Source organism: Oncorhynchus keta, chromosome 12 (assembly GCF_023373465.1).
Source record: "Oncorhynchus keta strain PuntledgeMale-10-30-2019 chromosome 12, Oket_V2, whole genome shotgun sequence".
NCBI classification, from domain to species: Eukaryota; Metazoa; Chordata; class Actinopteri; order Salmoniformes; family Salmonidae; genus Oncorhynchus; species Oncorhynchus keta.
Window position 1 is genome coordinate 10725460 of NC_068432.1, and position 13110 is coordinate 10738569.

The window sequence follows — 13110 nt, forward strand, 5'->3', positions numbered from 1 at the left end:
AGAACTTGCACAATTGGTGGCTGACTAAATACTTTTTTGCCCCACTGTATATAAACTACACACGTCTATCTATACACACAGTACATGTCATTTACAAAGAAAATATCACATTTGTCTTGCAAATCATTTTCCAAAAGCAAATGTAACAATAACTCAAAATTAGAGTTATCATAATAAAAAATGTATACAAAATCTAAGTACTTACGCATCAAAGCATCGACCCTTAACTCTCCTAACCATAGACTGGGATAACATTGGGTTATAGGAACAGTAACTTACATGAATGGGGTCCAGTGGGGTCTACCAGTGAGGAGGCACATAGCTATACCCAGGTGTCCCCTGGGGCCGGTACGTTGGCAGGGTGACCGGATGCCCACCGATGTGCTGAGTGGCATGCTGAGGCGTGGTCAGCAGAGTACCTGGGCAGAGAGGGTCAATTAGACATACAGAGGTCACCATGGTAACAATGGACAGACAGTTATCAAGGAAACACGCTGGTTGCAGAGTACTGTTATACATTTGTTATAAACACAGAGCCTTCACCCCAAACAGAAACATGACTGCAAATTATAGTGTGAACAATTTTTTTTAGTTGTTTGTAGAGTTGAAAATTCAAGTACCTTTACCAAAATTCCCAGGTTTTTACAGAAATCTTGGTTGTATTATTTCCTAGTTATTACCTCCTGATTCCACAAATATTCCAATTGGGATTTCTGGAAAATCTGGGAATTTTGCGACCCTAGTAGTTGAGTGTTGACTTCTTACCAGCAGACATGGCCATGGTTGTGCCGGCTACCATGCCCATGGCCATATGGCCGTTGGAGCGGGGTTGTTGGACGGGGGCAGGGTAGAGGGTGGAGGGGATGCTGTTGGGCTGCACCACTGTTGTGTGGTGGATAACGTGAGGCTGAGCCGCATACATCGGCTGTGTGTAGTACGCACCCTGGGAGAAAGAGAAGAGAAGATAGAAGTGTTTTTTGGAATATTGCCTTGGCAATATTCAATATTGAAGAATGTATGTCATGGCAATAAAGCATCTTGAATTGATCTGAGATAGGGAGCGAGGGGAGAGAGAGAGGAAGATGGTAGAGGGAGAAGGAGATAATACAATAAAGGAGCGAGAGGACAAGCGAGAGGGTGGGCAGAGAGAGAGAGAGGATAGGGAGGAAGAGCAAGAAGTGAGAGAAAAGGAACAAAGGGAGAATCTTACTTTTATAGCACAGATAATTTTACTCAGCAAGCTAGACGTCTACTAACATTCCAAAAACAAGTACAGGGAGTAAATCAATCACGTCTTATAGAGGCAGGTAGGCGATATTAACAGAAAACCAGTGAATAGAGCCCATGTCAGGTCCTTACCTGAGCGTAGAGGTTCTGTTGGGGGTAGGCACTTCTGATTGGGTACATGGCCGTCTGGTAGGGGTTAGGGGATGGGGAGTACGGAGGGGGCGCCCCATTGGACTGGCCAGGGGGCACCTTGTAGGGTGTCCCAGCAGTGTATCCTAGATGTGAGAGAAGGGGGGGAAGGGGGGTCAAGAATGTGGGGGAAAGCAAGATAGAGAAGAAGAGAGATATCAGGAGGGGGAAGGGAAAGATGCAGAAAGAGAAAGCGAGGGGCAGAAAGAGGGAGGGGAAGAAAAGATGGGGTGAGAGACCAGTTTCAGTTTTCAGATCATTTTGTCATTCTCTTGAGATTCAGTGTCTCATTGAAGGAGCAGAACAGTGAGGGCACACGTCTCACTGACTAAATAACACGAAAACATTCTGCCTGCTCCAAAGTTCTGGTTGGGCAACTTTTTTTGTTTTGTGATTACGTACTCACAAAACATTGTGATATACGATGGTAATGCCATCTATTGGCCAACATAATCATACACATATTTTATAAATAAAATCTGAAAAAAAAAACATTGGGCTATAGCGCAAAAACACATGCTACAACTGTACGAATCATGAGAGATAATGTTTTTAGGAACCCTGGACAGAGGCTACTATAAGTGACTTTCTGGTGGAGCTTCAGCATGAAACAAGTTTGTGTGCGTCTGTCTGCATGTAACGATGTGCGCTGAGAGGAGGGAGGAGTGAGTGATTGATTGATTGATTGATTGATTGATTTAATCAATAAACAAAACACGAACAACGCACAGACATGAAACAGTAACAATAATGCCTGGGGAAGGAACCAAAGGTAGTGGCATATAGAGGGCAGGTAATCAAGGAAGTGATGGAGTCCAGGTGAGTCTGATGATGCGCAGGTGCGCGTAACGATGGTGACAGGTGTGCACCATAATGAGCAGCCTGGTGACCTAGAGGCCGGGGAGGGAGCACACGTGACACGGCATCTGTGTGGCACGCACATTATGGAGAAAAGTGACAGTCAACTGATGAGGAACGGGCTGTTTTACTTTAGTGAGTTAAGTTATAAATCATGGGCTGGATAGATGCAAAGTCTGTCTTCAGAACTGGATAATAATGACTATTTACCTCATCCTCCTCTCTTAGTATTGTTTGTTCAATCTCTTGATCTCTCATAAATCTGTGATTGAGAATAGCCAATGTGTCACATATACTCCCTCTCCCGCCTCGAGTTCATTAGGCTGCTGATTATCCCGCATACCCGTCACCATCGTCTTGCGCACCAGCGCTTCATGACACTCACCTGGACTCCATCATCTCTTTGATTATCTTCCCTATATCCGTCACTACCCTTGGTTCTTTCCTCAGGTGTTATCGACTCTGTTTCATGGCGGTGCGTTGTTTGTGTTTCATGGTTTGTTAATTTATTAAAAAACACTCACTCACTGAACTTGCTTCCTGACTCTCAGCGCATTCCTTATGCTATGCCTAGGCCTGTAGACGGGTTGGTTGTTTAGCAACAAATCCAATGTGTGCGCAACTACGGGGCAAAACAGACAGGGTTGGCTTAAATTGACAACATGTAAAATATGGTCTCCAACGTTTATTTAAAACATTAAGTTGCACAATGAGCACCTGATTCTCAAATACTTCGTTACAGTTGTTGGATATCTAATTTGAGCCATATTAGCATAGACATGACATCAGTGAAAGCAACAAAACAATTCATGCTATTAAGAACAAGTTGAAACGAACCACTTTAAATTCCCCACATGGCAGTTTGTCATTGTTGCTAGCTATCTGCTAGCTACACACGGCTTTCTGTCCCATTGAAGCTTGCACATCGTTTCCGTGATGTTCTCAGCTAACCTGTCTATAGACTGACTAATTATGTTTTTATTTTTAAAGTGGCAACTTTAGGACATGGAACTCCGTTAGATTCATTCATTGTTTGATCTGGAGAAAGCTATGGATGCATAAAACGCTGAAGTGTAGAGTAGCCTTGCCCAAAATCATATAAAATAGCCTATCGAATGGAGAGGGAAGGGAATTTAGGCCTATCCTATGTTTATTAAAAGAGCTAGACACAAGATAGTTAACTTCTTGGTGACAGGGGGCAGTATTTTCACGTCTGGATGAAATGCATGCCCAAATTCAACTGCCTGCTACTCATCCCCAGAAGATAAGATATGCATAGTATTAGTAGATTTGGATAGAAAACATTCTGAAGAAGTTTCTAAAACTGTTTGAATCATGTCGGAGTATAACAGAACTTATTTAGCAGGCGAAACCCAGAGGACAAACCATTCAGATATATATTCTGAGGTCACTTTTCAATGAGTTTCATTGGAAATCCAGATTTCTAAGGGACCTTCTTGCAGTTCCTATCGCTTCCACTGGATGTCAACAGTCTTTGGTTGAGGTTATTCCTTTATGTAATGAAGAAGTACGGCCATCTTGAACGAGGGTCACTTGAAGTGTACTGTTAGATAGAGGTGTGTAACCAGAAAGCATGCTACAGTTTTTTCTTCCTGTATTGAACACAGATCATCCCGTCTTCAGTTTTATCGATTATTTACGTTAAAAAATACCTAAAGTTGTATTGCAAAAGAAGTTTGAAATGTTTTGGCAAAGTTTACAGGTAACTTTTGAGATATTTTGTAGTCAAGTTGCGCAAGTTGGAATAGGTATTTTTCTGGATCAAACGTGCCAAATAAATGGACATTTTGGAAATATATTGATGCAATTAATCGAACAAAAGGACCATTTGTGATGTTTATGGGACATATTGGAGTGCCAACAAAAGAAGCTCGTCAAAGGTTAGGCATTAATTATATTTTTATTCTGCGTTTTGTGTCATGCCTGCAGGGTTTGATTAATGGTTCCTCTCTTTGTTTATGGGGGTGCTATCCTCAGATAATAGCATCGTTTGCTTTCACATATCCCAGAGAGGTTAAGGTATTTTCTGCATATGCATTGTTCTTTCAAAGGCCAAACCCACCACCTGTAACTTATTTTGTACATGATGTTACTGCTACCGTCTCTTATGACCGAAAAGAGTTTCTGGACATCAGAACAGCAATTTACTCACATTTACATTTACATTTAAGTCATTTAGCAGACGCTCTTATCCAGAGCGACTTACAAATTGGTGCATACACCTTATGACAACCAGTGGAACAGCCACTTGCATCTAAATCTTGTTGGGGGGTGAGAAGGGGGTGAGAAGGATTACTTACCCTTACTTACCCTATCCTAGGTATTCCTTGAAGAGGTGGGGTTTCAGGTGTCTCCGGAAGGTGGTGATTGACTCCGCTGTCCTGGCGTCGTGAGGGAGTTTGTTCCACCATTGGGGGCCAGAGCAGCGAACAGTTTTGACTGGGCTGAGCTGTACTTCCTCAGTGGTAGGGAGGCGAGCAGGCCAGAGGTGGATGAACGCAGTGTCCTTGTTTGGGTGTAGGGCCTGATCAGAGCCTGGAGGTACTGAGGTGCCGTTCCCCTCACAGCTCCGTAGGCGAGCACCATGGTCTTGTAGCGGATGCGAGCTTCAACTGGAAGCCAGTGGAGAGAGCGGAGGAGCGGGGTGACGTGAGAGAACTTGGGAAGGTTGAACACCAGACGGGCTGCGGCGTTCTGGATGAGTTGTAGGGGTTTAATGGCACAGGCAGGGAGCCCAGCCAACAGCGAGTTGCAGTAATCAAGACGGGAGATGACAAGTGCCTGGATTAGGACCTGCGCCGCTTCCTGTGTGAGGCAGGGTCGTACTCTGCGGATGTTGTAGAGCATGAACCTACAGGAACGGGACACCGCCTTGATGTTAGTTGAGAACGTCAGGGTGTTGTCCAGGATCACGCCAAGGTTCTTAGCGCTCTGGGAGGAGGACACAATGGAGTTGTCAACCGTGATGGCGAGATCATGGAACGGGCAGTCCTTCCCCGGGAGGAAGAGGAGCTCCGTCTTGCTGAGGTTCAGCTTGAGGTGGTGATCCGTCATCCACACTGATATGTCTGCCAGACATGCAGAGATGCGATTCGCCACCTGGTCATCAGAAGGGGGAAAGGAGAAGATTAATTGTGTGTCGTCTGCATAGCAATGATAGGAGAGACCATGTCACCTCGAATTGGACTAATAATTTTTCTTTAATGAGTCGGACGGGAAGGATATACTCCAAACACCCAAACAGGCCCTCATCCCAGTCATTCGCTGGAGAAAAACGGAGATTTCATGGAAAGAGATTGTGGTGCTTTGTACTGTTAGCTAACGTTCAATCGCTGGAAAATAAATGGGACGAACTGAAAGCACGTATATCCTACCAGCGGGACATTAAAAACCGTAATATCTTATGTTTCACAGAGTTGTGGCTGAAAGCCGACTTCAATAACATACAACTGGCTGGTTATACACTATCGGCAGGATAGAACAGCAGCCTCTGGTAAGACATGGGGTGGGGGCCTATGCATATTTGTAAACAACAGCTTGTGTACGATATCTAAGAAAGTCTCGAGGTTTTGCTCGTCTGAGGTAGTGTGGTCTACAGCTTATCATGAGATACAGATAAACTCTCTAGGCATCCACATCAACAACAAACTAACCTGGTCCAAGCTAGTGATGCACCGCTATGACATTATTGGCTGATACCGATATCCAATATTTTCCTTACCAAATAAACACACTACCAATACCAATAAAATATATTTTTTTATTTTAGCAGCCATTTAACCAATCTAGTACAGTTAAATAGATAACACACACACATACACAGCGGTCTAAGGCACTACATCTCAGTGCAAGAGGCATCACTACAGTCACCGTTTCGAATCCAGGCTGTATCACATCCGGCTGTGATTGGGAGTCCCATAGGGGCGGTGCACAATTGGCCCAGCGTCGTCCGGGTTTGGCCAAGGTAGGCCGTCATTGTAAATAAGAATTTGTTCTTAACTGACTTGCCTTGTTAAATAAAGGTTACACACACACCAAAGTTATTTTGTTGGCATTTACATATGTCCCGATTACCAGTAAAACATAATCAAACAATTTCTTTCACTTACTTGCTGTGCTGTTTCGTTGTTCATTTGCTCAGTCGTTTCATTCTCAACCAGGATTTCTCATACTATCGAACGCTGTTTGGGTCTTTGCGTGTCAAATAAGCTTGTTGACCAATCAGGACCTGAATATGACTGCACGTCACATAATAATTTAACGCGTTCATACAATTGTTAACGTAGTTATTACACATTGATTACACTACCATACGTATTTCAATTATCACAACTATTCATCAATACGTGCGTTATGATGCTGGTAAAGTTGTCTTGCACACCTACAGTGCTGGTCATAAAAAGCTCATGGGTGAAAACAATGTTCTTCCACAAAAACATAGCAAACGACAATCTGTTTCAGAAGCTATAGTTAGCTAACTAAACTCAGGACATCTTCAGGACCCGGTCTTTCAAAGATAATTCGTAAAATCCCAAAACTTCACAGATCTTCATTGTAAAGGGTTTAAACACGGTTTCCCATGATTGTTCAATGAACCATGAACATTCACCTGTGGAACGATTGTTAAGACACTAACAGCTTACAGACGGTAGGCAATTAACGTCACAGTTATGAAAACTTAGGACACTAAAGAGGCCTTTCTACTGACTCTGGAAAAACACCAAAAGAAAGATGCCCAGGGTCCCTGCTCATCTGCGTGAATGTGACTTAGGCATGCTGCAAGGAGGCATGAGGACTGCAGATGTGGACAGGGCAATAAATTGCAATGTCCGTACTGTGAGACGCCTAAGACAGAGCTACAAGGAGACAGGAAGGACAGCTGACCGTCCTCGCAGTAGCAGACCACGTGTAACAACATGCACAGGATCGGTACGTCCGAACATCACACCTACGGGACAGGTACAGGATTGCAACAACAACTGCATGAGTTAAACCAAGAACGCACAATCCCTCCATCAGTGATCAGACTGTCCGCAATAGGCTGAGAGCCTCTGGACTGAGGGCTGTATGCCTGTTGTAAGGCAGGTCCTCACGAGACATCACCGGCAACAATGTCGCCTATGGGAACAAACCCATCGTCGCTGGACCAGACAGGACTGGCAAAAAGTGCTCTTCACTGACGAGTCGCGGTTTGTCACACCAGGGGTGATGGTCGGATTTGCGTTTATCTTTGAGGGAATGAGCGTTACACCGAGGCCTGTACTCTGGAGCGGGATTGATTTGGACGTGGAGGGTCTGTTATGCTCTGGGGCGGTGTGTCACAGCATCATTGGACTGAGCTTGTTGTCATTGCAGGCAATCTCAACGCTGTGCGTTACAGAGAATACATTCTCCTCCCTTACATGGTACCCTTCCTGCAGGCTCATCCTGACATCACCCTCCATGACAATGCCACCAACCATACTGTTCGTTCTGTGCATGATTTCCTGCGAGACGGGAATGTCAGTGTTCTGCCATCACCAGCAAAGAGCCCGGATCTCAATCCCATTGAGCACGTCTGGGACCTGTAGGATCGGAGTGTGAGGGCTAGAGCCATTCCCCCCAGAAATGTGCTGGAATTAGCAGGTGCCTTGGTGGAAGCGTGGGGTAACATCTCACAGCAAGAACTCTGGTGCAGTCCATGAGGAGGAGATGCACTGCAGTAGTTAATGCAGCTGGTGGCCAAACCAGATACTGACTAACTTTTGATTTTGACCCCCCTTTGTTTAGGGACACATTATTCAATTTTTGTTAGTCACATGTCTGTGGAACTGGTTCAGTTCATGAATCTTGTTATGTTCATACAAATATGTACACATGTTAAGTTTGCTGAAAATAAACGCAGTTGACAGTGAGAGGACGTTTCTTTTTTTGCTGACTTTATATAGCTAAGTGACATCATCTAAAATAACCCTCATTTTTAAGACAGTGCACGTCAGCTTTGACATCGGTTTTGCACAATTGGGGCGTTAAACTAGACATCGAGGAATTCCGATGTTGGCATTTTTAGCTAATATTGTCCGATTCCGATATGTTCACCGATATATCATGCATCCCTAGTCCAGTCGTCCACAGTCGTGAAGAGAGCACAACAAAACCAATTTCCCCCCAGGAGACTGAAAAGATTTGGCATGGGTCCTTACAGCTGCACCGTCGAGAGCATCCTGACGGGTTGCATCACTGCCTGGTATGGCAATTGATCAGCCTCTGATCGCAAGGCAGGCACTACAGAGGGTAGTGCGTACGGCCCAGTACATCACAGAGGCCAAGCTTCCTGCCATCAAGGAACTCTATACTAGGCGGTGTCAGAGGAAGGCCCTAAAAATTGTCAAAGCCACCCTAGTCATAGACCATTTTGAGTAGATTTTATTTCATATAGTTTTTGTATACCAGAGTTGGTGATTGTAAGTCGCTCTGGATAAGAGCGTCTGCTAAATGACTTAAATGTAAATGTAAATGTGAAGAACAACATGACCTGCACCAAAGTCAGATTAGGATATAGGTCAAGGACTAGATAAAATATATCATTTACCTGGGGTTTTTCCCTTATTGTAGGCTACTACTTTTAAATACAATTAGTCTTGAAATCTTTGGTTGTTTACTACACTACTCACTCTGTTTAGCACATGGCCTCACTTGTGAATCCTTAAAGAGATGGGTGGGACTAAGGTGTAATAGGATGTGAATGATGCTGAATGGGTGTAGACAAAGAAGAGCTCGCCAGTAGGTGTACCAAAACATTCAAGGGACTTTTTTTTAATGGGGTTGATCAACTTTCAAAGCAGAATTACTTTCCCCATTGTTCCTCAAATGCAGTGTATGATATATAATTTTCTAGCTCTGAGTTTCTACTTTAATTCAATGTAAAAAATAAAATAAAATAAAAAAAATCACAATTTGAAATCTTGCTACATAAGAGTGGCGATATCGTCTGCTGTCATCCTCAGTCATTTTCCAACCAAGTTGTCAGACCCAGGTGGCCTGTCATTGTTGATAGACAACAACAAAAATTCACCTCTTCGACACTTAGTTTACAGAATTAAAAATTAGAATGCCTGTCTTTCATAACTCGGCCAGTTATGCATGGATGTGTACAGCGCTTTCGAAAAGTGTTCAGACCCCTTCCATTTTTCCACATTTTGTTACGTTACAGCTTTGTTTTTAAATCTCAATCTACACATAATAACCCATAATGACAAAGCCAAAACAGGTTAAAACATTTAGCAAATTTATTTAAAAAAATAAACAAATACCTTATTTACATAAGTATTTACATAAGTATTCCCATTGCTGAGACTCGAAATTGAGCTTATGTGCAACCTGTTTCCATCGATCACGCTTGAGATGTTTCAACAACTTGATTGGAATCCACCTGTGTTAAATTCTATTGATTGGACATGATCTGGAAAGGCACACACCTGTCTATGTAAGGTTCCAAAGTTGACAGTGCATGTCAGAGCAAACACCAAGCCATGAGGTCGAAAGAATTGCCCATTGATCTTCGAGACAGGATTTTGTTAAGGGACAGATCTGGGGACGGGTACCAAAAAATGTCTGCAGTATTGAAGGTCCCCAAGAACACAGTGGCCATCATCATTCTTAAATGGAAGACGTTTGGAACCACTAAGACTCTTCCTAGAGCTGGCTGCCGGGACAAACTGAGAAATCGGGGAGAAGGGCCTTGGTCAGGGAGGTGACCAAGAAGTCGATGGTCACTCTGATAAAGCTCTGGAGTTCTTCTGTGGAGAGCTCAGAAACTTCCAGAAGGACAACCATCTCTGCAGCACTCCACCAATCAGGCCTTTACGGTAGAGTGGCCAGACGGAAGCCACTCCTCAGTAACAGGCACATGACAGCCCTCTTGGAGTTTGCCAAAATGCACCTAAAGGACTCAGACCTTGAGAAACAAGATTCTCTGGTCTGATGAAACCAAGATTGAACTCTTTGGCCTGAATGCCAAGCGTCAAGTCTGGAGGAAACCTGGCACCATCCCTACAGTGAAGCATTGTGGTGGCAGCATCATGCTGTGGGGATGTTTTTCAGCGGCAGGGACGGGGAGACTAGTCAGGCTGAGGGAAGGATAAACGGAGCAAAGTAAAGAGAGATCCTTGATGAAAACCTGCTTGAGAGCACTCAGGATATCAGACTGGGGTGACGGTTCACCTTCCAACAGGACAACAACCCTAAGCACAAAGTCAAGACAATGCAGGAGTGGCTTCGGCACAAGTCTCTGACTGTCCTTGAGTGGCCCAGCCAGAGCCCGGACTTGAACCCAAACTGACATCTCTGGAGAGACCTGAAAATAGCTGTGCAGCAACACTCCCCATCCACCCTGATAGAACTTGAGAGGATCTGCAGAGAAGAATGGTAGAACCTGCCCAAGTGTCATACACAAGCAGACTCAAGGCTTCAATCACAGCCAAAGGTGCTTCAACAAAGTACTGAGTAAATGGTCTAAATACTTATGTAAATGTGAAAAATATCATTAGAAATACATTTGCAAAAAAATGTTTTTGGTTTGTCATTATGGGATATTGTGTGTAGATTGATCGGGAAAAAACATTTAATTTGTTTTAGAATAAGGCTGTAACAAAACAAAATGTGGAAAAAGTTTGTTATTGGCATGTCATGGATTTTAACCATGCCAATGAAAAACATCTTTAGAGTAGTTGGCAATATCAGTGAGTTTTGTGATAAATGAGCCATCTGATTCAATGAATGATGAAGCAGAGTTTGTACTTTTGGCCAAAATGTAGCTCCAAAGCTTTTTAACTATCATTCTTTTTATCATGCATCTTTGTTTCATAGTAGTAGTTTCTTCTTTTTGTTTAGTCACATGATTTCTCAATTTACAGCATGTTAGCCAATCGGCTGTGCAGCTAGACTTATTTGCCATTCCTTTTCCCTCATCAATCAACCATACAATGTTTCAATTCCTCATCAATCTACAGGGTTTAACAGTTTTTACAGTAATTGCCTTAATTAGGTGCATGCTTATTAGTAACTGGAATAAGCAATTTATTTTGTTAATGTGTCAATTGCAGCGTCTGGTTGCTCCTTGTTACACACCACAGATCTTCCCCATAGGAATCACTACAACACTTATTATATGACCTCTTATACACTATATTAGGCCCAGCCTTTGAAACGGTGGTTTTCCTAGATATGGCTACTATATTATGATCACTAAATCCAATGGATTTGGATACTGCTTTAGAGCAGATTTATGCAGCATTAGTGAAGATGTGATCAATACATGTGGATGATTTTATTCTTGTTCTGTTTGTAAATACCATGGTAGGTTGACTGATAGATAACCTGAACCAGGTTGCAGGCATGGTTACAGTTTGAAGCTTTTTCTTGAGTGAGCAGCCAGTCAATATTTAGATCACCCAGAAAATATACCCCTGTTGATATCACATATATTATCAGGCCTTTCACACATATTATCCAGATACTAACTGACCACTTGGTGGTCTGTAGCAGCTTCCCACCAGAACGGGCTTTAGGTGAGGCAGGTGAACCTATAGCCAATTACTTCAACAGCATTTAACATGAGATCCTCTCTAAGCTTTACAGGGTTGAGATCTGGTGACTGAGCCGGCCATGGTATATGGCTTACATATTTTTCATGCTCATCAAACCATTCAGTGACCACCCGTGACCTGTGGATGGGGGCATTGTCAACCCTTGGGGGCATAGCCATGGTAGACAAAATAATGGTCTACCCAGCATTTTAATACATGACCCTAAGCATGATGGCATGTTAATTGCTTAATTAACTCAGGAACCACACCTGTGTGGAAGCACCTGCTTTCAATGTACTTTGAATCCCTCATTTACTCAAGCGTTTCCATTATTTTGTCAGTTACCTTTGGCAAAAATATATCATTATACAATATACATATACATTAATTAGTCCATTTGTAGTGAAAGCTTATCTAGGCCTAACTTGGGAGATACAAGGTGACTACTCATCTTCTATCATTAACCCCTTTCAATGATACAAAATGATGAGGGCTCAAGACATGTAAATGATGTCAACCATGCATATAAGTGTATGAGGTTATCTAGTCCCTGGACCATGGAGTTGGTCATGCAGAACTACACTACCCATGAACACTTTCTGCTGAGTTTCTACCACAGAGGTAGATATAGGACTCTAGAGCCCAAAAGTCTGTTTTAGCATGGGCAGAGTCACTGAGTACATTCACCATTTTGAAGTAGTCAACTGGCTGGGACTTCCTATGGGTTAACTTCTTATGGCTGGGGGCAGTATTGAGTAGCTTGGATGAATAAGGTGCCCAGAGTAAACTGTCTGCTCCTCAGTCCCAGTTGCTAATATATGCATATTATTAGTAGTATTGGATAGAAAACACTCTGAAGTTTCTAAAACTGTTTGAATGTTGTATGTGAGTATAACCAGAACTCATATGGCAGGCAAAAACCTGAGAAAAAAATCCAAACAGGAAGTGGGAAATCTGAGGCTTGTAGGTTTTCAACTCAGCCCCTATTAAAGATAGAGTGGGATATTGGTTGTTGTACATCCTAAGGCTTCCACTAGATGTCAACAGTCTTTAGAAACTTGTTTGAGGCTTCTACTGTGAAGTGAGGCCGAATGAGAGGGGAATGAGTCAGAGGTCTGCAGAGAGCCACACACTGGTCACGCGCATTTCACATGAGAGGGAGCTGCGTTCCTTTGCTTTTCTACAGACATAGGAATTCTCCGGTTGGAGCGTTATTGAAGACTTATGATAAAAACATCCTAAAGATAGA

The 13110-nt window shown here is 43.1% G+C and overlaps 1 protein-coding gene across 3 annotated transcripts in view; it reads right to left on the reverse strand.

Moving 5' to 3' along the window:
• The window catches only part of LOC118390960 (protein FAM168A-like), a 70876-nt gene that overhangs the window by 7570 nt on the left and 50196 nt on the right, over window positions 1–13110 (reverse strand). For all 3 annotated transcript variants that reach the window (XM_035781838.2, XM_035781839.2, XM_035781840.2), the window contains 3 exons: window positions 1360–1502; window positions 766–943; window positions 280–419 (listed from right to left, as the gene is read on the reverse strand). In XM_035781838.2, coding sequence (XP_035637731.1) covers window positions 301–419; window positions 766–943; window positions 1360–1502 — 440 coding nt within the window. In that variant the 3' untranslated portion in view covers window positions 280–300. The remainder of the gene's footprint in view (window positions 1–279; window positions 420–765; window positions 944–1359; window positions 1503–13110) is intronic.